Source organism: Lichenostomus cassidix, chromosome 21, assembly GCF_008360975.1.
Source record: "Lichenostomus cassidix isolate B80296 chromosome 21, HeHo_3.0, whole genome shotgun sequence".
In the NCBI taxonomy this organism is placed as follows: domain Eukaryota; kingdom Metazoa; phylum Chordata; class Aves; order Passeriformes; family Meliphagidae; genus Lichenostomus; species Lichenostomus cassidix.
In genome coordinates this window covers 2377238-2404637 of record NC_139501.1, presented here as the reverse complement: position 1 = coordinate 2404637, position 27400 = coordinate 2377238, and the positions used below count along the sequence as shown (strand labels likewise).

At 38.0% G+C, this 27400-nt stretch overlaps 1 protein-coding gene across 2 annotated transcripts in view; it reads right to left on the bottom strand.

Moving 5' to 3' along the window:
- Window positions 1-27400, bottom strand: part of PRKCZ (protein kinase C zeta) — a 39630-nt gene that overhangs the window by 4936 nt on the left and 7294 nt on the right. Inside the window, exons 5-17 of one of the 2 annotated variants that reach the window (XM_085080239.1) lie at window positions 27252-27302; window positions 14591-14676; window positions 12573-12704; window positions 11362-11443; window positions 11105-11157; window positions 8971-9159; window positions 6487-6584; window positions 3455-3541; window positions 2713-2848; window positions 2528-2615; window positions 1952-2071; window positions 1394-1473; window positions 743-832 (exon numbers count right to left, since the gene is read on the bottom strand). In XM_085080239.1, the coding sequence (XP_084936365.1) occupies window positions 743-832; window positions 1394-1473; window positions 1952-2071; window positions 2528-2615; window positions 2713-2848; window positions 3455-3541; window positions 6487-6584; window positions 8971-9159; window positions 11105-11157; window positions 11362-11443; window positions 12573-12704; window positions 14591-14676; window positions 27252-27302 (1292 nt within the window). Of the gene's footprint in view, window positions 1-742; window positions 833-1393; window positions 1474-1951; window positions 2072-2527; window positions 2616-2712; window positions 2849-3454; window positions 3542-6486; window positions 6585-8970; window positions 9160-11104; window positions 11158-11361; window positions 11444-12572; window positions 12705-14590; window positions 14677-23522; window positions 23792-27251; window positions 27303-27400 lie in introns of those variants that run through there. The other variant, XM_085080240.1, reaches the window with a different exon arrangement.

Here is a 27400-nt window from a genome sequence, read left to right as displayed (position 1 = left end):
AATGTGTTCTCTGAAGAATGTTACAATGAAATTCAGAGCAGCAGCTTCAAAGGGAAAATGAAACCGTGCAGCTTTCTCTCATCTGAACTCTTTCATGTTATTGCTGCCTCTTCCTACACTTCCTGCAGCCTCCCCAGACTGTGGAAATACTACAGACACACTTTTCAATTGTTAACCAGCTATTAAAAATGTAATGTGGATAGGGAAGTGCTCCAGACTCTGCAGCTTTATTATAGCTCAAGTGTCAATAAATGTTACAATGTCATTTTGGGGATGGTTTCCACACTGAAGACAGAAGTTAACACAATTACTGAGTAGCAGAAGATTTAAAAACTCAATTTTGATACAATTTTATGCTTGCAAACACACTGAAATGCAAGTCATCTTCCCCATGAACCAAACACCTCCTTCACGCCAGCAGTACCAAAGAAAACCTGAAAACTATAATCAAACCCTTTATAAATAACCCTACTGCTCTCCTGCCACATCCTTAACAAAAGGGACTGATCCTACTCACTCCTCCTCAGCTTACTAAACCCTGATACCCACCTGAATAATCCTACTGATTTTAGAAGTCACAGAATTGGTAAATTCAGGTGGGTTTTAATGTGCTATGAGTACTACTTTTACATTTATAGCAGCAATTTTCCCTGCTTGCAGTGAGGTTGTTCATAGGCACACAATTAATAAATTATAGAATCATTCCTTCTGAACCCCCAGAAACACAAGGAGTGATTTTTACCAGATCCCAGTCTATGCTGCGGAAAAACGTGTGAGACTTGATATCAGCAAATCCTGTCTGGGGCTGACAGCCAAGCCTTTCTTTGGGATCCTGTGGAAAACACAGACACTGGAATTACACACTCCAAGCCACTTCCAGCCCACGTTTGCCAAAAGCCCACAGAGATGACTCCCAGCATTCCCATGACTGTGCAAACTCTGCTGGGATAAACACATTATAGCTAGTAAAAGATTTTTAGTCTTTTTTTTTTTTTAATAATGTTGGGTTGAAATTTAATTTTTCAATGATATTTTACAACTTCTTAAGGGATTTATTTAGAAATGTAGAATTTGTAGCCTTCTTTTCTCCATTCATGATAATGGTTCTACAGATTTCAATCAGCTTAATTAAATGAGTAATAAGTACTACAGAAAAGAGTTTATAAACAAAGCTATAGTTATTTTTAAAAGCCTGCACCTAGTTGAAAATCAAGCCTATGCTGTGGAATTCCCTCAGTAAATTTGCAACTAAAGGGGGTTTTTAACATAAAGGATACCAAGGTTTTATAGATTTTCTTTACAGTAAGCAGATTAACTTCTTAACTGTATCACTTTCAACAGGAAGCTCTGACTTCCAGCTTTCAGATGCTAAAAATAAGAGAATGTTATTTACCTTGTTTAAAAATCCTTTTAACACATGGGAAGCCTTGACAGAAAGGAACCTTGGAATCCGGATTGGCTTCTCCAGAATAACTGTTACAGGTTTAAAAACAGCAATATTGGCTTTTGGTTTGTGACACTGATTTCAATACAAACATTGTTATTATTTCAATGTGGTATTAGTTGGAAAATGCTAAGATAAAGCAATTATTTAAAATTGTGCAAACAAAAGGAGCTACAGTAATTGAAGGCACTGTTCTATTGACATTGCAAGATTTCCTAAGGGACATGTTACCTTTATTACTTTTTGTTGTTATTTATTGTGTAAAAAGCAAATAAAATTTTCAGTCCTCAGTATATGGCAAAGTGTGATTTTAAACAGAAATTGATTTAATATTAGGCCATTCAAGAAGACCACGACAGATTCTGTTACAGAACTGCAGAGCAGTTTCACAATTGCCCAACTACAGCAGCTGTGGGGTAACAATGGGAAAGGAAACCATAACTCTGCTATGCAAACTGCCAATTTTGACTGTATTTCCCAAAACAACCCAAACCCAGAGGGCTGTACCTTGGAAGAGGTAATCTTCAGTGTTCATGTCTGGATTGTCAGTGATGATGTCAAAGGGGGACCTTCCTGCCATCATCTCAAACATCAGCACCCCCAGCGCCCACCAGTCCACACTGAACCCTGAAAATGGTCACAGAGACATTGGCAGCCTTGAATTTAGGTGTTTCTCACATAAATCAAGGTTAATGATCTGTTTTTACAAAGTTCTGGAGCCACTGATATGATTTACACCATCGCTGGATGAGTTTGAGTTTCTCAACTGGAGTGACAAATGTAACTGGAGGGGAACTCAGGGTGTCTGCAGTAGCAAAGCTGCAGGGAAAATGTTTCATTATAGTATCATTTAATCAATATTTTTCAGGCCATGTATGATTTAAAAGAAGATGAAGTGTTTATTGGAAGAGAAAAAAAACCTTATTTTAGGAAAAATTAAACTTACAATAAGCACTCAATTAATTCTTAATATATAACAACACAGAAATATGCAAGTCAAAAATTATATTGTATTTCAACCAAGCTACAGCTATATTTATTGTAATTACAGGTTGTTTCGGAAGGAATTTACCATATTCTTACCATATTCTTCTCCTCTGAGGATCTCTGGTGCAATATAATTTGGTGTCCCACAGAAAGTGCTTGTAGTGTCACCTGGGCCCAAACCTTCCTACATGCAGAAATCATTTCATTAATTAAAAGCTGACCTCCTCTTCTGGGAATTTGCTTTAATTAGAGTGACAGAAGAAAGGTCAGGAAAATCCTACCTTGCACATGCCATAATCTGTTAACTTGATATGACCCTCTGCATCTAAAAGAACATTGTCCAGTTTTAAATCTCTGTAGATGATGCCTCTTTCATGTAGGAAGTTTAGAGCAATACAAATTTCAGCAGCATAAAACCTGAAATTAAGAGGGAGAAAATTCATATTAGCATTAAGAGGGTGCAATTTAAAGACCTGGTCCTAAAACTTCACCTTACAGCCAACTTTTATATACCAATAGTATAATGAAACCAAGTCACATTTATTCATAAGGACACTGATCTCTATTAAGGCCATTTCTTAAATTAAAAATGAGATTTTTCTTTCATTCTACTAATTAAAAAATATTTATTCTTTATTCTACAGATTTGTTTTCTGAAAATTCCATATCTGAGATGGAAGATCTTTATTTTCAGCTTATAAAGAGTGACAGTGAGCCTTTATGTAGTGCAGGGAATGGATTTTTAACCTTCTCCCACCAACACTGTACTATTTTAACATAAGACCACATGAAGTAGAATAGTTACATGTTCTATCAATAGATCAAAGAGGCATCACCTGAATATGAAGCAATAAAGAGGAGTAATTAGGAATAACTGCTACTACTTATGAACTGCTTGCTCTCTAAAAAAATTCATATCCTTCAAAAAAAAAGAAATTTACATTTCTCCCCAGGCAGAACATTCTAAACTTAAGAACCCAAGTCCAGTAAAGCACCACAAGACAAGCAAATGTCAGGAAATACCTTGCATGTTCCTCAGGAAGTTTCCTCTGCCGTTGCATATGGAACATGAGGTCTCCCCCATTCACATATTCTATGACAAGGAACAATCTGAAAGCACAGAACACAATTCATGAATTCCAAGGAAACTCTCCAGAAAAGCTGTTTTTATTCTTCCCATCTCAGCCATTCTCACTTCCACTCTTGATTTAGACTTCTAGATTTCTTACAGTTACAGAAGCTACTTAAGAGGGAAAAAAAGAGAGCACTTATTTGATGCAAGTTATATAGGAATAAACCCTTTATTTAAATGCTACCACCTTTCTCTGTATAAATTAAGGATATGAATGATATGTTTTAATTGTATGAATTAAACAAGTGTGACACTGCACACAACACAGTCACCAGATGGAAGCTCTGGGCTCATTGTTCCTCAAAACAAAGTCTTCCCAAAACAAGGGACAAGTCAGTAGGGGACAGAAATTCAGGTGGAATCAGCCAGACAGAAGATCTCTATTACACTTTGCAGGGAAGCTTCCATCCTGGGGAAAATCTGATCCAGGCAATGCTGCCAAGGTCAGAGAGACCTCGGGACAGAAACATGCTGAGGGAAACATTCTGGGCAAGGTTGGGCTGTCCCAGGGAGCAGAATCTCCTTGCACACCTCATTCCTCAGGAGCTGAAAACTCCTTTCCACACATGCACACACTGGAAAACATTCCATTTGGAGAACACGTGCTCCAGTCTCTCAGATTACTCTAACTGGTAATTTTTTTTTTGTTCCTTTGAAAAGGATTCTTCATTTGAAACACTTACAAAGTGTTAAACCAGGAAAAACTATTGGACAAAATCCAGCTGGCAGGTCTCTCAGTGGCCTCCCCACAAGAAGAGAAATGCTAAATTGAAATTAAATAAGCAAAAAGCAAAATACATAACAACACCATGAGTATTTCATCACAGCATTCCTGTGATTCCTTCCAGCTTTCCTATCCTATTTAGAAGTCCCCAGTGTTTTATCACCATTCAGAACCTGCAATTTCAAGCTGCTTGTCAAGTCATATTCAAGTGTGGCAATAGTGGCAGGCCTTGCTGGTTTTAGAAGGATTTACTCAAACACCACCAGTTGTGCAGGATGGAGGTTTCAGGTTGTTGCCATCCTTGTCAGACACTTATCTGGCAATTCTGGGCAAGTCCAAGGCATAGATTTTATTATAGTAATGAAAAAAGCATCATTAATATCTGAAACAATGCAAACAGCTACATACAGCATCAATTCACCTCACATTTAGGTGCACATTTATGTTAAAATTTTATTTAAAACTATATAAAAAAGAACATTTTTTCTTTCAACTTTTTTCTTGCAACTTTACTCCCATTAGTATCCTTGTCACAAACTGTTCTCCTATTACAACTCATTTTCTTTGGGCCACTTAACACAATCTGATGCTGATGAATTTATTCATTCAAAATCAGTTTTGTGCTTTTCCTGCTTGATGTAATGAGGTCATAATTATGATTTTATAACATTACAGCTATAATCAAATTGTGAATTCATGACATTATGGCTATATCCATGGCAAATGGCTGAAGTTACTAACAAAAAAACTAGAGTTTCACTGCAAGAAGCAGCTGGGCTGGAAAAGCAGGACTCATAAAGATACCTCAGGAATACAGAAAGCTTTGATTATGTTCAGCATGGGTGTTTTTTTTCCTATTTCTGCTCCTCAGCTATGCCAGTGTAGCTGCCAAAGAGGAATGCACAGGACCCTGCTGCTGACTCAGCCCTTTCCTGGGTTTCAATATTTACAAGAAACCTCATTCTCAATCCCTCACCCTGCCTGACTGCTTGAATTTTTATATCAGGTGTTCAATTCCACTTTGTGTTTGGTGAGAAAGTGTTTGGGACTTGGTTTAACTAAAGGGCTTTTCACAACAGTGTCAGTTGTCTAAAGGTTTATTAATTTTTTTCTGACAAGTTTCTTTTGGTCAAATCTTCACTCAGTGACCTTTGGAGATCATTCTTTCTCTCTCCCTGCTTCCAAATACTCCTTGGTCCATGTTACCTCCAGAACATCTGATACAGCTCCTTTACTTCCTTCATCTCTATTTTCCTTGCTAGGAAGATTTCCTCTGACTCTAACCATTAGGGAGGTGAAAGTTTGGGGATTGAAGAAAAGGTACAATGCATGACTTTTTGTATTTTAAAAATTGATAATACACTTTGCAACAAACAGGTGATTATTCTTAAGGATAAATGACTGGATAAGCCACAAAAATCTTTTTAAAACTTTGCCGTCTAAACTGCAAGTAAATTGGATAGAATGACTGTTTTCTGATTATGGTACATATGGCATGAGGCATTATAGAGGTGTAACAGCAAACAGATGCCTGAGAAAACAAAAAAATCCCAAACCCCATCCCAACTTCCTAAGTAACAAGCATGGACATGAAAGTTCTTGTTTTCTTCATATTCCAATTGCAAAATGAGCAGCAAATAATCGAGTTTGGGTTATGCACACAAGGACAAAGAATTAGTATTTCTAAGCAGTTTAGAGTTAAATAAGTATTTTCTCAAAATCACACACTGCTTTGATAGGTGCTAGAGGCCTTTAAGCCTCATAGGTAAAAACACCAATATGCAGGTAGGTTTTTATATTATCATTAAAAGCTTATTGCTGGGCAACCCAACTCTTAGGCTCTTTAGGAACAGCGAAGTGCTGAGAACTGATTTGGCCTCTCAGTAAGGAAGGTGCTCTTGGGAAGCTCTGTGTGGCCCATTTCACAGGGCTGTGCTCAGGAAGGCAGGACAGCTCCTCCTCTTCCTCAGTCACCCTCTCCCTTCAGCTCTGACCCACAACACCACACTTTTCTCCACACCACTGCCTGAGCTACCCATCTAGCACTGACACTGTTGCAGCAGTGAATTCCTGACAATTCTAATGCTTCCTCCCAAAAATTCCTGGCTGTGTGATGGCAGTGGTTACATTTGCTTTAGAAGAAGCAGTTTAGCACAATGATCAAGATTTTAAAAAAAAAGAATTTCAGATCTTTCTTACCGACTTGTTGTTTGAAAGCATGAATGTAAACCAACTAGGAATGGGTTACTGGATGCCTGTTCAAACACATGTTTCTCTGTCTGTACCCAATCAATATCCTGAAATAGAGTAATTGAACAATCAGAACTCCTGCTGGATAACCACTGTGGGTATTCCCAGAAAAAAAAAAAACCTGTGAGCATCACAGTGCTGCCTTACATACACTGTCATTGTTACATTGTTCTTCAGAAAGGCAAAGCCCCCTAAAAATCTGGAGGAAGTTATAAAACATTGTAACTCAGATATATATTCAGAAATTTCTTACACATTTAAGAAAGGCCTGCACAAAATCAAAGCCATTGTAAGTAATACACATCTGTAATATTTGATACACTGCTCACACTGCTGCATGGAAATAAATTCAGTTCTTAGATAAATGATCCCAAAACTGCTGAAGCAGCTCATGCCAGTAACACAAGCAATGTGAATCTCCAGCTTTTAAAAGGTTCAAGCGAACTGAACTTCATCTTCTCATCTGAAATTCAAATTGAATTCAATGAAACTACCAAAACCTGCTTAGTTGGTCCAGCCAAAATCATTAAAAGCATCAGAGATATCTTTAATCTTTCAAAAGGGAGAAGTCCTGAATACCCAGTGCAAAACCATATCATAAAAACCTACCAAAGTTTGCATGATACTGGCACAGTGCTGCAAAACTCAGATCTGTGATAAGAAAGCATTTAAACACAATTTAAACCTTACAGACAGCTGGGTTTAGCAGCAAATATTCACCCTTTATGCAATGCACTATCATGTGCCACCCTGCAAACACTCAGGACCCTGCCAATATACCAGAAATGCAATTGTTCTAAAAATTCTCCATTTACCACACATACTCCCAGCTTTCCAACCAATCTGGAGACAATAAATACAGAGACTGAGAAACCAGGCCCTCCTGTCAGGGATGGATGGTGAAAATGAAGTCTCAGAGGAAACCAAGAACTGTCACCATCAAATTAAAGAAATCTGTTAGGTATTTTGTGTGGACACTCATGAAGATACACCACCTTGGAAGGGTAAACCCGAGCCCAGACATGAGCCAAAAATCCAATTTGGAATAAGGCAATAAATAGGTCTATTTCTTTTTGGTTTTACTGAATGAGCTTCTCTTTAAGAGTCTTTAAATTAACTCCTTAATTAGTGCCCTAGTGTACTTGTCATTAGGATTATACCAGTACTCCACTTAACAAAACTAAACTTGGCCAAACTGAACAGAAGCCCAGGTATTTGATTTCCCTCCATCTCAGTTCTCTCCACTAGCAGTCATTCCCTGGAAAGCACCAACTAATTTAAACATGCTGATACTTGCTATGTAATTGATTTTCTTTCTCTGTGGAATACTTCTAAGGTGAAATTTCCATTACTTGCAATATCTCATGCACTCACAGAATTCAGTGGATTTCCTATCAATTCCCTGAAATTCATTATACAGCCTATCTTAGAGAAAAGAAAAACCAATTAGCTCTATCTTCTGTGTAATTATGAGAGCCACAATTGAAGAAAGCCTTTCTTCATCTATCTCTGGTTCTCAAACAGCTGCACAACTCATTAAACAGGACTTGGCTTTAGCTCCCACCTTCTTGGAAAAACACATGTTAAAAAGGAAACAGTAAATAAACCACACAACAGTCTAATCTGGGTCCATAAAAAGAAACATCAAATAAATGAGCAAGCCAAAGTATTTTAGGAGAACTAAGCCCAGCCTCTGGAATAATGACAAAGATGACAGCCAGAGCAACTGATTGAAACTACCAACACAAAGAGCACTTAAAATAGTGTTTTGGTGGTTTTTGCCCAAACATCCTGCTTTCAAAAAAGCAGGACTATTACAGATCAAGGGCTGTTGGGCATTTTTTCCTTTTTCATTTTTCCCTTTTTCATTTTTCCCTAGAACTTGTGCATTTAAGATCTTATACTGAAAACACCCAGGATTTTGAAATTAATGGAGAAATGCAGCAGATTCCTGTGGCAGACAAAACCACAGGGATCTCAAATGGCAGCAGCATAATTTTTGAACTCATGGAAAAAAATATTCCAGAATACTGAGTCACTTGCTCATAGATTCTACCACCATGACTGCAAGAACACAATTTCAGCTCCTTTTCTGACACACAGACAATGCTTTTGCCTTGGAAAATATATTTCCTTTCTTTCAAAATTAAGTGCACAAATTCCACCCTATTTATCTCATTATTAGCACATCCAGGTTGGAATTTTTAATACATGATTTCTACCAAGACTATTAGTAAGAGTTAATTGTTATCAAAATAAGGGACATTTCTCTCAGATTTCATCCTGGTGCTCATGCAGAGTTGATGACAAATGAGTTCAAAAGTCAGAAAAACTTCTATGACAGAGAAGTTATCTGAAACAGGAGCTTCTTTCTTAGTTGGATAGTTTTTCTTAAAGCATATGTAACAAAATGCAATTAACACAGACTTTTACCTCATCATCATGGACCAATTCTTTTTTCACTACTTTCATAGCATAAATCTGATCATTCTTTTTCAACCGAACTAGAAGAACTTTGGCATAACTTCCACGGCCGATAACTCGGATTAAATCAAAGTCCTGGAGTCCAAGCCCCTGAGAAATCTTAATTCCATCCATTCCATCAATGACTGGTTTGAGATCCTGGATAAACAGAAGCAGATGCTAGAAACAGAAGACATTTCCATAGCAAGCAACTATTAAAGCAAAGAAATCTTTAAGCACTGGACAGAATTTGCTGAGTTTGCTTGGCACTGGCACCCAGGGCTGGATGCTGAGTGGAACACATTTGTTTGGAAATGTTTGGTTTCCATTGGGTTTGCTCTTACTAAAAGTTACTGTTTGGTTTTTTTTTTTTCCAAGGTAATGGTTCATCCAACTAATCATTTTCATATTCCCTGCTGGAAAGCAGAAGGCAGTGCCTTGGGAAATGAGGTTTATCCAAATTGTTGAACCTCAAGCCATGTACACTGTATTCTTTGTACTAGGTGAGGAGCATCTTTCATATTCTGACAGATGCTGCAGCATAAAAATAAGGTGAATATGGAAACACTAATTTGCTAATTAATATACCTGCCTTGGTTTCATTATAGGCAACAGCTGCCTGTGCTCAGCTCACTGCAGTTTTAATGAAAATAAAAACTTCTACAGGTACCTTGGAACATACAGATCTCAATTTTTCAAGTCTGAGAATTTGTACAAAACATTCCACTGTAAAGAATGCTATTTTTAAATTCATTATTTAAAAAAGATAAATTTTATCATCTTGGCTGTTTGCTGGAATTGGATGTGAAAACATGGGACTGAAGATGGAGCAGCTGAACAAGACAAATGCAGCAGGTACTTGGACTTTCAGGTTTTACCAATATATCCAAGGCTTTGACACACTTCTGTGGCCTATTTTTATCTGACCTCACACTACTGTACTTGCAGACAGATCAGCATTCTGCAGAACTGTGGAAAGTGTTTATATAAAGAATCTTGATCTAGGATTGACTGCTATTAGAAGAGATTGCTCTAAGCTTAAAGATTCTAGACAAAGCTCCCAGAACACCAATTCCTTTCCATAGGATACCTTAAATTATTTCAGTACAGCTTAAAGGCAAGGTGGGACAATCAGAGCAGCATAATTCAGGACAGTTGAGCAAACAGCTCCCACCAAAATTTAAACACAAACCTGAGCACTAACCACAGCAGAAGTGAGCAATTAAAATTCTCTCTGATGTGCTTTTAATTCACACCCTCCATCTCTGAATTTGAGATAAAGCCTATGACTGAAAATAAGGCAGTCACCCACGAGCAGGAGCTACTCAAGTGTGAAAGGAATGGGAGTGACAAGCATTGTAGTGGAGGCAAAGAGAAAAGGTGCAGCCTTGCTCAGAGGGGAATATCAGACCAACTGCCAGTGTTCTGCAGAGTGCATCCTATTTATTTTAAACACGCCAGAAGCATTTTTAAAAGAAATGTCTTTAAGCCCTTTAGAATTGAAGCATATTCAGATTTTTCAGACTGCTCTAAGGGGAACAACATTCTTGATGTGCAGAGATTGTGTCAGATCTTCTACAAAAGACCTGAAAAAAGAGTTTAAGTGAATGTTATTCTAGTTGTATTTCCACAGGAGCTGTCTATAAATGATTAGGTATTATTTATGTGAACCCTCTCAGAGTGCTGGGTAGTTAATGTATTACCAGACTGAACCAAGTTCCACAGCAATAGCCTGAGGGTGACAAAGGGTGAGCATCCATTAGGGACAGCAGAAAAGGCGATGTCAAAGCCACCATTTGTTGCAAGGACCATAAAAGTCAAACCCTCTGCTAAACCACTGTTATTCCAACACAAATGGAAGTGAGAAAACAAAAATGTTAAAAGGTATCTTGGATCCTGAGTTCAATGCAAACAGCTGAAAACAGAAGAAATCTGAAAAAAAATCAATAAAAATGCTTAAAAAAAATTATCAACTTTCAGAAAAAAACCCCAGACTTTTGAAAAGGGCAGCAGAAAACCCAAAACAAGTAATCATCTATTTCATAAAAAGTTGAATGATTAGGAGTACATAAATATGCATTGCAAAAATATTTTAAAAACATACCTCAGAGTCATCTTTAATAGTGTCATGTTTCCGGTTTGAAGAAATGTAGGGAACTGGAAATGAAATCAAAGTACTGTGGTTATAAAGGCCTTCAATAGAAGTAATTAAAAAAAAAAATCAATAAACGAAGATATTAAGTAGCTTATGGCCAGTTTGCTTTAAATACTACAGGACAGTTGACCAAATATTTCCACTTTTGTAAACAGGAAGAGGAAAAACTTGGAGGAAAAGAGATTCCAAAGGAACAAAGTACTCACTTCCATCAGTGTCTTCTGAAGGGAGATCAGCCTCATCGTTTTTGTCATCTAAGCGAGGTTCCTGGGAAGGCATGACCGAATCCTGCAAACACACCAACAAACCAAACCCCAGTGGGTGTGCAGCCCCTTGGGGTGTCCTGCATCAGAGCCACAGCTCCATGAGAACCTTACACCCTCCAGAATGAACACTGGATTTTGGAGACAGTGTGTCCAAATATGAACATTTTGCAAAGTGTGATAAAATCAGCCTACCAAAACTGAAATGCTACATCAGCCATTCTCTGCAGCTACAACAGATGCTTGGCTCTCTTCTAAAAGTAAGAGTGGTGTATTTTACAGCAAAGCTCAGACTTTAAATCTATTTAAAGACCTCTTGAGTGTTTCACATGGAACTACAACAAAGTAAACACTTCAGCATGATGTTACACACTCCATTTAGAGCACTGGCATATTCCTTTCCTGCTTAATAAAAACATGAATTGTTGGTCATTATGCAAGGCTGTTGCATAAATTGGTAAAGAACACAATACCAGATATTTTATATTGCATTTGGACACTTATATTGGGACTCATTCCCAAGACAAGTAGGACTATACCAGGAAGCACAGCAACATGCAGAAATTAACTGGCAAAGAATTGGTAATGTCAAGGCAGGTCACATGCAATACCAGTAAAGAAAAATACTGGTTTAAGTTTTGAGTCAGAAAAAACATGATACAACCACCAGTGAAATACTGGGGATGAATATAAGAAAGGGATAAAATTCAGAGATAGAGATGTTTAAACGTTTTGATGTTTAAAGCCTAAGAAAGACACCAACCAGCAGTAGGACTGGAATGAGGGTCATGGAAAGGAAGAGAATAGTATTGGAAAAACTGAGATAGCAGGAACAGGAAAGCAATAAGCCTTTCTGAAAAGAGCAGTGCAGAAATCACATCAGTGCCTTAGTTCTTAAAACATTCCCACAGGCTAGAAAGAATAACTTCTGATATTGTCAGCATCTAATGAAGAAGTCAAATTCAAGCTTGAGCACACTGAAGTCACATCACAAGCTTCCTTTTCTCACTTTGTCTCTGCCCACAATCCAAAGATCTTCCACAGAAAATGCAACTTAAATACTCCCAAGTGTTACAAACCCACAGCCATGCACACATTTAATTTCTTAGGACACATCTAGTGCCACCTCAGCTCTGGCCAGGATGCACACTTACCATATGCCTTTTGCAGGTCAGTGGGACAAGGATGTGACAACGTTTATGGACCAACAGCTTGCAGTTGATACACTTGTAGCCTTGCCTTCCGAGCCCCCATATCCTTTCACTGCACTGGCCACAGTACGCTCTCTGCAAGCCACAAGGAACAATATCAATCCCAGAACCAATCCCTGCTGGAAGTGAACAGCTCTCTAGCAGCAAGAACCCATCCTAGTTGCCTAACAGATGTTCAGGAATAATTTTAGAATATCCAGAATTTCAGTAATAACTGAAGGTTACACCTCACACTCAGAATTCAGTTAAATGCAGTCCTGTTTAATGAATGTTAGGAAAACAAATACCTCAAGCATATGGAACAAATTACAGTGTGGTATTAGCAAATCATTTTTAGAGAATAATTCTATTTAGAATCTCAGGTTTTGACAGAGATCACCCAAACAAAATTGCTAGAAGTTTGTAGTACACAATTATGTATAAAAAGCACCCAAACTGACTGTGTTGGAGAACACTGGCACGAAATGTTAAGCAGACAATAAATAAAAAGTGTTCTGTATCTGCACCTATACATTTAACACTGGTAGAATACCAGTAGAAACTTTGCATAATTAAAACCCATTTATCATGTAACAGAGATATCACATCTCTATGTTGCATGGAACATCAAAAATCAGACAGAACTCCCAAAGCCACAGTGCAAGTCTGTTCCTCCCAGGCACTGCCATTCCACTGTGGTCACTCAAGATGCTCCCACTGGTGAGTCACACATGCTCCTGCCCAGAACTCTTCAGCTCCTAAAAATCCCTACCAGTAGTGCTAGAATAGTTAAAAACTAATGATTAAAGAATGGAGCTTTTTTTCAAAAAACATTTTTTATAGTGCCCTTGTTGTGTTTTGGTAGTTGTAGAAAACAAGACTTAATTAGTCTTGTTAGTGTGGTTTGTGTTCTGGCTTTGTATGATGTCATTTGTATGCAGGTAGGAAAGCAGTCTTGTTTAGGATTATGACAAGTGGGCATCCTAATGAGATATCAAACTCTCTGTGTATATTCCTTATATCCCTCATTGCAGTTAAAACAATCTGTAACATTATGGATTATTAATGTAGCAGTATGCAGTCACAGTGTTTCAAAGGATCATGTTTGTGCTGTGTAGCAAATAAACACAAAAAGTATACTTTTATATTGTAAATTTACAAACTGAATTCCTATAGCAAATTATATAAATTCAGTGATAATTCATATACATATGACATTTCAAGTGTATTTAGTGATAAAATGGTGAGTTTTAAGGGGCTTTTCCTTCTTTCAGTACATTTTTGGGGTGAGGAATTTTAGGGAAAAAAAGCTAAATTCAATTTTTAGAAAAAAAAAAAATCTTCCTGCTAAAGAAAGAGTTAATTCTTCTGAGTGCACTCAGTTTTGTGTGGAATTCCCCCAAGTGCACACTACATTTATATATATATGCTGCAATACTTAGACATAATGGGATAAGGAGGTGTCTCAGCCTTAAAGCCACATTCACTTGCTTATATGGATTAAATCAGACTCTCAAAATGCAGCTGTATTTTAGCTCAATAAAAGATTTTTTCAAATTCTTAGATTATGTAGTAACGCAGATTCTAAACAGTTAAAGCTTACACCAGGAGCTGTAACTTTTAAAGATGGCAAAGTGTTCTGAAGGTAAAAGATTTTGCCAACGAGCAACCAAAATCACAGGAGTGGAGAGGGAAGAAGCTGCTCCAAGTATATATCAACTTAAATAGTCACAAACCCAGTATTTTAGAGAATTTAAAAACAAATAATTCCCACCAATCCCGTATTAACTCAAATTCAAACACTGCCAAGTTTTCCCTGCTCGTTATGACTCCAACAACACCGCAGAGACTGAAATGTCACATCAACAAGCATCCTGCTTTTCCTTTCTTTCCAACACTCCAACACAGAAAAAGCACAGACTGAGCCAAACAATGAGCACAGAACATGAGCAAACCCCAACGTTTCATGCAACAGTACTCACTCTGTTAAAACGTTTGGCTTGAAACAAATGCCCATTCACTCGGTACAGCTTCCTCCATCTTCGGGCTCCCCGGCGGTAGATGGATTCTAGGGAAGAAACCAGAAAGGTGTAAAGCAGCAGCATGGCAGCCCAGCAGCACCACACACAGCAGGGGAAGCAAGTTGTGACTCAGGACAATCTTGCTTTCCTAAATATCAACGCACAGCCACAATCCCTGGGGATTTGGATTTTTTTTAAGGCGGCCGTGAGTGACGGCTGGGCAGGATGTGCTTTCACCGCTGCCTCTCCCTTCCCTCCAGCCCTGTCTCTTTTCCCTCACATGATCATAATCCCGTTACAGTTCCTGCCTGCTCCAGCTCAGGTGAGAGGGACAGAGCTGTTAAAGGAGCAGCTTCCTCGGGGAAATGGCGCTGCTGATCTCACCCTGTCACCTTCCATGGACAGGCAGAAAGAATGTGTGGTGCTGATAGTGAGACGTGTTTGGTACTGATAACACCTCAGACAGGCAATATTAAACATGTTATAAGTCTGCAGAGTGATATTATTTGACTTCATTTTTACCCTGACTGTAAATATTGCCCAAAATATTTCTTTTGCTTGGGCAGTTCAAGTGCAGGTCCACAATTATTTTTAATATATTCTAAACATAACAAGAAATCACTTAATCCATTTAAGCCAAACATAACAGAACCCAGCATCTAAGTCCAAGTTACTTTTGTTGGTGCTGTTTACATACAGATGAGCAATTTCTGTGTGACTGGCTAATTAGAGAGTCTGATATTGAACATGAAGTGTTGTGCCACAGGCGTCCCATTTGGAGCTGCTCCCAGCTGTAAGGGTGACAGAGCCAAGCCCTGCACACAGCCAGGGGCAGCAGCTTCCCACAGCTGCCACAGGTGGCTACTGAGTGGTACAGGGAGCTAGAAAGACTCTAACAGACTTGATCTACTATTGATACTTTGTCAGAATGAAGCAGACTGTACTTTTATAAACCCCGGAAATTAACACAAAAGTTTTCATTTTTTTTACGTTTTCTTACGTTTTCATTTTTTATGTTACTTTCAAGTTTCAAACATCCAGACTTTATTAAAGATGAAGATTTTGTTTTTAATAGAAAAACACACTTTCAGTGTCAAATGATAATGCAAGTAGTAAAAAGTTTCTTTGTCAAGAAATTATTTTAACGTTATACTGAGCAAGCCAAAACTCGCAGGCTACTGACACGCAATGTGTGAACACTGGCTGCAATACTGGGTCTGATTTTAGATTCTCTATTTTTGTCCTTCCAAAGGAAGCATTGAAGTTTCTGTGATTCCACATATCTACAGTGCCAAATCCCCAAACATTCATACCTACTCTATTTGCATGTGCAAATGTTTACTGTGCAAGCATTTGAAACAGATACTGCACTATGAAAGTAATTGTTAACAATTTGGGGGGAAAAAAAAAAACCCACCAGCTTCTCAAAGCAGCTAAAAGACTGCACATCAAAAGTGGCTAAGTTACAGCTGCTAAAACAGAGGTGTAGATTTGGTATGGTCATTTGACTCAAACAACTCTTCAAAATCTGCCAAATATGAACTTTAAAGCAAACTTTTCGTAAGTGCAAAGAAAATTAACATAAGAACCTGGCAAAATGACTGTGAAGTTTTAAACTAAAATATGCTCAAACACGAACACCAATGGAAAAGCCTTCCACCATTTCTAGGGTGACTTTTTCACCATGAGGAAAAAATCTCCACAGGGGTTTTTTTTTCCAAAATAGTTAATTAATTCATTAGACAAAGCACCATATGGAGGCAACGTAATACATCTGCGATCTGAACATTAGCTTATCACTGACATGAGGAATATTAAGTGAATGATAAGTTAACGAGCAGCTTGTGCTGATGAAGTCTGTAAATAGAGGAGCAAGTCACCTCCCTAATTAATGATAAATATTAAATCAAAGGCAGGATTTTATATCATGTACTTGTGAGGCAACAGTCTAACAAAAACTGAGCTTAATATAGACTAGCTTTAAAAAGTAGGAACCCCTGGAGTTTACCCCTGGGACTGTCAGTGGCTCAGTGCAGGGGCTGAGGCAAATCAATTTCTATTCCCTGGCTCTAAAAGGGGCCAAGGTAAAAAATGAGAAAACAGCAATCACTGCAAGACACACCTTTATAGCACACATTCTATTATTACTACACATTAAGATTAACTTTCTATGACAGAATAAAATACTCTCGTTCACTGAGGATCCAAAACTGGGACGAGTGGCTGACAGACCTCATGGTTGTGCTGCCAGAGAGACCTCAACCCCTGGAAAACTGAGCAGGCAGGAACCTTATGAAAGGGGACATCCTTCCCAGAAACTCCCCTAAGGATAATGCCAGGCTATAAAAAGCAGTTTGGGTTTTCAAGATCATTGTTATTTTGAAGCAATATCAGCTATAAGTCCTAACTGGAGCTCTGCTAGATCAAAGAAACCACCTTGAACAATAATCAGATGCATAAAATGGCAGGAAGTGCATATCTTTAATTAAGAAACAATTTATTGCCAGTGTTGTGTGAAAAAAGCTCTAATCTGACTTTGCATCTCATCCCTACACTTCACATGGCAAAATGAACCCAAACAAAATTTTCAGGTACATGTTTCCAGAACATTTCAGAATAAAACAAGGAATGGATTCCATGATTCCTGATAACTAAGATCTAAACCAAGTTTTTACAGGATGGATCCCAGCTACCTAGAAAGAGGAATGCCACCACAAAAGCCTGACTATTTAATTACTGAGCTTAATGAAAAGGGCTACTTTCTCATTTATTTCACACTACACATCAGTTAACTCATTAAGGAGTTCAAGTTGGCTGCTTGCAGGCTGAAGGAGATATCAGACCCCTAATTAAACACAGTAATCTTTTCTTGATGATTAATATTAAACACAAGACATTGCCTAACCAAAAAAAAAATCTTTTGAACCCTTATTTTGTATGTGAATAAGTTTAGAGAAAAAAATCAAAATATATTTTAAGCTCTTAGCAGGGATAACATTTTAATTGGGGAACAGAAATACATATTTTAAGTACAATGAAAGCACAGAACTTTATCTACTTCCAAGACTGGAAAATTGAAAGAAAAAGAATGCTGGCTTTTTCAAGGTAAGAGTACAAGGGAAATAAAAATACTCAAAATAAAATTAACCAGCTGCCTCTACCTAAAAAGCAGTGGGGAACAACTGGCTGTTGCTGCTGTGCAATTCTTCCCTCTGTTGTCAAACTGTGCAACTACATGACTAACAGTAATGCACAGGAAACCCTGGAAATATATTTAATATTGGCTTTCCAATGACATTTTCTAGGGCTGGGTTTGTTTCTTTTCCCTCATCTTTTACCAAAGAAAAGTCGCAGAGGAAAGTTCTAAGGAAAAACATGAAGACACAAAATTTAACTGTGGATATAAATGGACAAGTAATTTGTCTGCTGTTCAGTGTTTATTCCAAATGAACTTAACTACAGAAGAAAATCCCCCAATTCCATAATGATGTCTGCAGAACTTCACAGAAAGGATGGCAACCTTGCCTTGAAAAATGAAACTTGGAAAAGTAGGGAAAAATGGAAGAAGGCACAGTTATTTTCCAAATGACAACACAGTTGGTTTACACCAATGAATGGCAGTAAGATGGCCACAAAAATTATTCCCTCTCCATTTGGACTTCCAAATGCAACTCCAAAGTCGGTTTTTATGTGATCCAACTCTGATGAAATCTGTTCCTATCCTGAGCACAGAGGTAATTTGCTATTGCTGCAAATCACTTCTCAGAGATTAATACAACTTGTTTACAGGCCAATTACCCAGCCTGCCAGCTGGACACTACCAGAATGCCCAGTTTTTGTTTTGTTCTTTTAATGTTGTGCTGAGCACACAAGTGAGCATTCTTTCAAAAGCAACTCATGAATTACAAGGGGGAAATTGATACTGGCATTTCAGATAGACTGGACTTGATAAAGAAATTACATATAAAAGGTAGAACATATTTTTTGGGATGTTAAATTCTAAAGTACACTTTGATAGTACATTCCTTGACATCTGTTATTTAATTTCCTACAAATAGTTACATTGAAACAATTTATGTGCTTCAGAAAGCAATTTTAAGACATATATAGGACTTTAACTGGCCCTTCCTTTTATTATGAATAAGCTGCTATGTACAACTGAAGCTGGAAAATGAAAAGAGTATCCTTAACAATATGGAGGTATTAAGTGCTTTGACCTCTTGCAGTTATTGCAAAATATTAAATGGCCAGAAGATAGCTTTTTAAAATTTAATTTAAGGCTGATTAGCACTTGGAAACCATCTCCCCATCCTTCACTAAAATTAACTACAAAGTCAAAGCAACCTCTGTGAAGAAAAAGCACAATTAAGACAGCAACAATGACCAAGGAAGCGTAGGATCAATGGAGAACCAACAAAGAAACAAAAGTCCTACAGAGCAGCAATATTTACCCAGCATTTACTGCAGCACAGCTGGGTGAATATCCTTCCCCACTGGCTTAGGAGGGGCAGCTGAGTCCCACATGGGGATTGTGAGGTGGAACCCCTGCACTGCACACCCACACTCCTGCCTGAGCAGTGCTCCCTCCTGCCTGAGCTCTTGGATGCTCACCTTCAAATCCTGCTGCTAAAATGGCTCTGTGGCACTGCAAGGTGACAAAGTCACATCTACAAAGGCAATGCCACAAATAAAACAGTGCTAACAGCTCATTTCGAGCGAGGCTCTGACTCAGAAGTCTGTGATTTTATGTGCAATGTATCAGATGTACTTGAAAATAAAATATAGCAAGTATTACTCAAGAGATCATCACCAAGTCCAGGCAGTGGCTGCTGCCCCTGCAGTGACCATGTCCAGGTTCTGAGCATCTCTGGGCACATCTGTGCCCACAACCTGCTGATGTCCTTCCCTCCTGAGCCTCTTGTGCTGTTTGCAAGGCTGTCCCAAGCACAGGATAAACTGCTGCTCTATTTGCTGCTTTAATTTGAAAGAACATGAAAAAGGCCAGAAGATGACTGGTGATCCATGCTTCTGAAGGTGATGAACATCTCTGCTTAGGAAAGAAAAAAAGGGTTCATGTTTTCCCTTCTCTAACTGGACCTTCTAAGCAGTTTTCAATCCACACCCTTTCATGATGTGCAGTTGGCTCCTCTGGTTACAGTCAGTGGTCACATGAACCCCAAAACGCAACTTGCATTGCATGGTTAACAGTAAGCCCAAAGGCTTCTTTTGATGATTGCATCATTTATTCTCCCAAAATAAAAATCACTTTCATTAAAAGATTCACTACAATGAAAAATGAATTTAATGTTCTATTAGTCTCATTTAAGAGCTGCATTAAAATGTTTGATCAAGCTGAAAGAGTACTGAACCAGTACTTATTTAAATGATTTAATTCTTTAATTTAGCTAACTTAGGACTGAGGAAGAGCAAAATGAAGTTCTGAACATTTAAGCAATCTGTAGCAGCTGCATCCACTCTCAGGCCACTGTTTTGTCCTTAAACAAACCTCTATGTCTTAGTAAATCCATGAAGTAATACTTTTTACTATTTAAAAAAAAAAAAAAAAGCCTGATAACAGAAAGTCTCTTTTATACACCCTGGAATCACTGAAGAAAGCAACCAAAAAAAGTGAGGAGCAACCCAGTGAAGTTCTGCTGTGTCTCATCAGCAGCCTGCATGATTTAAGACTTGCTGAGAATCTTAGCCCAGATCTGAAAGCACACATTTTCTAGAAAATTTTCATCCTTTGAGCACACAGAATTCATATCTATGAGTAACTGCAAGGGGGGAGAAGCCCAGTTCTTGGGACTGAGACAGCAATCAGAAGGAACTGAATCCAGATTGTTCAAGTGTCATCAGTGAAAACTTGGTCAGATCTAATTTTCACCTAGTCTTATTTTCTTATCTTAAAAAGCAAATTATGACATGTCTATTGAAAAGGTCAAAGGAAAAACAAAAAGCTAACTACTGACAAATCCCTGAGAAAATATTTTAGAAGACTTTGTTCTAAGAGTCCAATTTCCCTGGCTTCTTGTCCTTTAGGAAATGGGTAACTAATTTATCCTATGCCAAACAATATTTTTAAATTAATTTTAGCATATTTCATCATTTGTCTTTTTCTAAGTTGAAGTCCTAGTCTTGTCTCCTTGCACTGAAATGTTCCACTAGCTGTGGATCATCCTGTACACCCAATTTCCCCCTTATTTCAGAGTTACCTGGACAATTCTACTTGCATTGCAAAGTGCTATTGCACATGAAGCTGATCATCACAGAACTAGCAATAGTTTCCAGAACCTGTGTTTGGAATGTAATTGAAATTAAAGTTAGGTAACTTTTCATCAGAGTTGACAAAACAAAGAACAGGAAGTCTTGTGCCAGTCACAGGGCATCTGTACTGCTTTACTAAAGAGCACTATATGAGAACCTAAATTACTGGAAGAAGCATAGAATAGCATTATTATTATTATTATTATTAGCAATTTATTGTAAAAGTAAAGGCTGTATGAAAATCTTGGAGTATTGCCTTCAAATAGTTCCTGGTTTCATTTAAAACATTTCCCCAGCTAGCAATTCAAGGACAAGCCCTTAGAGATGCAGAAGAAATAGCAATGGAACTCGATTACAAATGAGGCCCTTTCCAGACAATATTGAGAAGATCAGTTTTTCCTTTTTGCACTCCCCAAGGCAGCACCTTCCCCGTGTGGCTTCAGGATGAACTGCACAGTCTGCTCACCCTTCTCTATCCTGACAGTGATCAGAGCTCTCCTGTGCCTCTCCTCAAAGCCACCCTGGCAGCAAACCTCAAGTTTGCTGTTTTTTGCTTTATTTACCACCCAGACTGTACTACAGCAAGCCCTCAGTGGCTACAGCTGCTATCACAGTTAAGTCTCCCAAGGTTTGCTCCTGGTGTTCTCCATTCCAAAAGAGCAGCACCTGGAATCTCACACACAATCTGGTTTCTCACAGAGCAACTCCAAAATCCAGGAGATGAATGTCGAAGAGTCCATTTACCTGCCTTGCAGGCCTCTGCTGTTAATTCTGTGGCTCAGTTCAACATAAAAACCCATAACTTGCACAGAGCAACTAATTTCCAAAAGTATTACATAGAACCCAAGTATAATAATATATAATTAACCTTGGCTGTAAAAATGAGGAGGTTACATATTAAACAGCTCTTCCATAGTACTGAAACACACAGGCCTAACTAACATTTAACAGGCCCACAGATATTCACTAATTCCAGCAAAACCAAAAAGCTTCATCACCTTCTCACCCATTTAGTTACCAAGTGCCTGAATATCAGAAGTTGGATTTACCAACTTATAAGATGATGTGAGAGATAACACAGGGAGGGGAACTAGACATTACATCAAAGAGAAGCTTTCTGAAACCAGGTGACATCCTTTCTGCATTTAATATACTACATTCTGAGTAACAGCTAAGAGAGAGGGAAGTGGAATGAATAAAAAAGAACACAGATTATTTGCTATGACACCTTAAAAACCAGCCCAAGCATTCCTTAATCCACTGTATTTTTAGTTTATAGTTTACAAATTGGAATACAAACAGCTGCTAAAACAGCCAGCACCTTTAATTAAGAGCAGATCTCAAATCCCACAATCAGACTTGTGCTTTGTAATTTTATGCCTCAATTATAAAAAGGTCTAGCCCTTTATTCTTCATTGAATGTTTCATAGCTGAGAAAAATGTTGAAATTATTTTAGAATTAAAAATAATGAAATTATTTTAAGCAGAACACACATTTAACTACAATTCTGTTCTCAGTAACTTATGCTGCCTCACAATCTGTCTCGTTTTCAAATATATCACGTATGACACAAATGTGGTGCAGTTAAGACAGAGGAAGAGATTTCAGGTATTCTTGAGAAACTATGACACAGCTATTTTCAAATCCTAAGCAAGAATATCTTACATTAAAATAGTACAGTCCCCCCCCCACCAGTTCAATTACTGAAAACCAGGAGAGGGTTACTAGCAGTTTCAAAATTGCCTAATTATCCAGTGCAATCCAATCTACATCTTCAGAACAGTCTCTATGGTGGCAATAGTTCCTTTCTTCATTGGGGGATTAAATTGGTTCACGTGCTCTGAATAACCTAATCACTGCTGCCAATACAGTAACAAATGAAGGGAAAAACCTGCCTTATGAGCTAGAAAAATATTTACAGGCCACACTACTCCAGCAAGAAGCCTTTTAGAGCTATTTCATAGTATCAGGCAGAACATAAAGCAAAATCAAATCTCTCTACGTAAAATAAAAAGCTCACAACAACAATTAGGTTACTAAGATACCTTTACTCGAGCCTCTGATGAAATTTTCAAGAAAGATGGCTTGGGGGGAAATGAAGTCCAAACACCTAATGCTAAAATACTGAGCAGATAAACAAAGAGCATAGGAGACATGCACAACACAGTGTAATCATTAGCAAAAAAATAAGGCAGCAAAATCAGTCAGAAATATTAGATAATAGAAACTGTCACACTAATGTCGTAAGTACTAAAACATCAAAAACATATTCATTCTCTTTTGTTAATTAAATTAAAGGTTTCCTAGTCTGCATTCTTCCATTTAATAAAGCCAACAGCAAAACAAGCCTAAAATTTGCTGGCACTAGCTACCCAAATCCAAGATGAATTTTAATATTAAATACACAGATCTATTTGTTAAGCAGAAGTGAACTAGCACAGTTTGTTCTGACAATATTAGAAACTAAGTAACCCTTAATTCAAAACAAGTATTTCACAATTAAAAAACAGCCATCTATGACAATCCACTAAGCAGAATTCAACAAAAAGGCCTCAGAAAATGATGCTCCTAAATGGTTAGTCTTTACATCAGCAATCCTACAATAAACAGGCCCTGAGCACATACCGTCAGGGTTTTTGGGATACATTTCTTTCAATAATCTCCAATATTAGCAGCAGCAGCATCACTCACTCTTCCGCTCCTTTCCTCCCAAAATACATTCCCCAGGAGTCCTTTCAATGCAATTTTATCAGCATTTCCAGGAGGTCTCTCAGCCACATCCCTACGCACAGAGGCAGCAGGAATCTCTGCATTTGTAACAATCCATGGCTGCAAAGGAGGGTGGCAGGCACAGCGACTGTACCATAACCAAAATGCTGAGTTCTCTTCTCTCCTGCAGCACACGTACACACAGCCCGCGTCAGTGCCCGCCGCTCGCAACAGCAACCACAATGATGACACAAAATCTACAGAAAAAGCATGCATTACTCACTGGGTTTTATTCTTTAGCCTCTTCAGCATGTAATTCTTTACAATGTAGTAGGTATGAAACGAAACATTTTCCCTTTATTCCACGGATGCCGCTGTGTGAATACCATTAGACACCAAGGACAATAGGCAGGATCAGCTCGAACATTAAGAGCAAATATTTAATGGAAGACTGGTTACCCCCGTCTCTCCCTTTCACATCTCTGCCTCATGTATCCAGGCACGGGTGGTACTGGCTCCCTTGAGAGGCTGTAGCTAGCAGCTGAGGCACAACTAAAACATGGCATGGATGTCAAGGAGCTGATGTCACCAAAACAAGTATTTCTCTGATAAACCCAGCAATTCTGTTAGGGAAGTCCTACAAATCGATGGAAATTGTTCAGCTGGACGTGCTGTGTTACACAATGCACTGCAGCACCAAGAGTGATAAATCAGATCAAGATCTGTCAGGGTAAATAAGCTGAGACTCCAATAACTAAGTTATAAAACTGCCAATCAGCTGCTGAGATCCACACGCGCTATCAGGAGTGCTGTCACTTCGGGGCACAGGAGAGAACACACCAAACGCCTCTGAAACAACCTTGTTTTATTCAATTCTGAAAGAACAGCTCGTCTACTGAAAAAGTGGAAGTTAAATCCCAGACTGGTCTAAAAGTCTGCCATCTTTATCAGGAAACACTGACCGAGCACCCAAGGCTCCAGTCCAGCAGATGCTGGGAACACCTCGGAGAGGTCACATTCAGTGTCTGGGAAGGGATGGGAGATGGCTCAGACATGCTGTCACCTCAGCCACACAGCAGCACTGCCAGCACAGGGCAGCAGCAGGGAAAAGGGCTGTTTGTACACCAGAGCTGTGCACTTACACCTCCAACAACAAGTGCAGAAATTCAGGAGCAAAGGAATACAGAGACAATACAAGTGCAGATGCTGCAGACTGCAATTTCTGTCTCACACACAGCACCACATCAATGTAAGAGCAAAGGTTCTTCAAGCACAGAAATAACTTTCCTTAAGTCATGCAAATAGAATTGAAATATTAGTCACATGGTTTATTTCATTAATGGATTACAGGCTTTTATTTCAAGCTTTGCTGGCTGATACAATCTCAAAACCATATCAATTTAACAAAGGTGAGGATAGGTAGCAACTCTATCATTAAATCTCAACATAAATGCAAACCCTTCAGTCTGTACTCCTGCACTCTTCTTCCAAAGTATTACTGTTCTGAAGGAGCTGGAAAGAAAAACCTCAAATCTACAGAAACAGATTTGCACTTCAGAAGATCACAAACTATTGGAAAGAGCCACTCCATGACCTACCATCGACACATCTGAGCAACAGATTGGAAATGCAATTATTTCACAATTGAATGGTTTTATTTAAAAATTCCATTTCAAACTGACTGTAGCTCTGTAACAAACCAGCAGTCCACACTTGGAACTGCTAATTTAAGTAGAAACTCAGTTTGGATAGACCAACTACTTCACTGTTTATTTGTCTCTGGAAAAAACCTGAGGCAAACTCATAAGCTCTTTATAGTGCAAACATATGCTCTAGAAAACATACATACATTACATAATATTCTCACTATTAAAAGGATTTCCTATGAACATAACTACAGTGATAAAGACACAAAATAAGAATTTGAAATACGATGAATATTTTCTGAAGTAAGGACAATATTTCAGTCCTGACAAAATAAACTGCCCCTTAAATGAGCTGTATCACTAATACCAGTAGTATTTCCATACAGTCCAAGTGCACTGCAGATATTTGTTGTGGGCCTTTAGTTAACAAGCTGAATGCAAACAACACTGAATGCATTAGTCTATGCTAAGTTACAATTTAAATACAATTTAATAGCTCTGTTGCAAAAAATAGTTATATCTAGGCCATAAGACCCAATTTCCATGCAGGCCCAACAGATGCAAAGAGGTAATGTGCATCAAATTAATTCATGAAACCATGAGAAACCTGAGCAGAGATCCCTTATCAAGCACATCCAACTACACAGGCTTTTTAAACAATCTCAGTGTGATTCAACGTGACCTGTAAAACCATGGAGGGAGAAATACCCTACAGACACAATAACCAGGTCATCTGAGCCACTCTCAGCTGTGCTTTCTGTAGCTCATCTTGTGGCTTGAGAGAACTAAAACTTCTGACAAATTAGCACAAAAAACTTTTCTACTAGAATATCTACACCTCTAATGAGTTCATTAAATTAGGTGTCTCAGGGATAATTTCTTTAACTCTTCTAATCAGAGTAGAAGACAGACTTCATCTGTTGTCCTTGTTCAGCAAATTAGAGAAAATAATGTTGCACACTTACTTTTTTTTTCCTTTCTAAAAGGCAATTTTAATAATCTAGTCAACATGAAAACTTACCTGGTTTTCACATTTAACCTTTCATCTACTGTACTTTAAATGTAGAAAAACATATTTGAATGGTAACTTTTTGGTATTTATTTCACCTCACTCCACCTTCGTAGAAGTTCTCAATAGAGCAATTATTAGCATATTAGTATTATTTCTCTGATGAAAAATATTATTCACAACTATTACCACTGCACTACTCATCCTTATCCAGTCTGTCTGAGTAAATCCTGACCAACCAAGTACTCTTCTACTAGTATGCATTACTTGCTTTTATCAGCAATTAATTTTTTCTCCTCTTATATTTCTCAAAGAGAAGAGCAAAGGTCCTTCAAATTCTTCAGTCAGCTTTTCTTTATACTCCTGTGAGCAGCCAAGCATCATCTGGTACCTTTGGCACTCAATTATTCCCATTCCTTTCCTTAACATTTACCAAGATATGAACTCATGTCCTGATGCCATCCCTCTGTAATGAAAACTGACTATACAGCTATTTAATCCTTTTATCCCTGTGAAGTTCAGGCCATTGAAATACAGGTAAACCATATCAATTATGTGTCCTTCCTCTGGAGGTTTATCTACCTCTCAGAGGATTATTTTTATAGAGATTAATAACCTTTTTATTAAAATGGCTGTATCTCCCTCTTCAGTACATCATTTCTTTTCTGTGAAAGTTAAAAAACCAAAAGAACCACAAAAAAACCAAAGGCCCACGTTTAAATATGCATCTAAAATCCCATTGTCTCTCCCTCCCAATATATCAACTACTGGAAACCAGTATTAATCCTCAGAAACATTAAAACACTGCTACAACATTGATTTATGCTATTTCCCTGTTGACAAAATGTAAAACATTTTATATTCTTTTAAGAAAACAAAAGAGATATACATGTATGTAGCACTAGGTTATGAAAATACTTTAATATTTTTCTTTTCCATGTGATTGAAAAAAAAAATTTAGCTAGAACTTGGTAACATTTTAGTACTCACTATCTTCTCCTGGACAAGGCATGCCGGGTTGCTCTGGAGTACTTGGGAAAACTAAAACAAAAACATTAGATTTTTAAGATAATAGATTCTCAGTAGCACTTTTTCCTTGATTCTTGAATATATTCACACAGAGACAGTTTCTGGAAGCC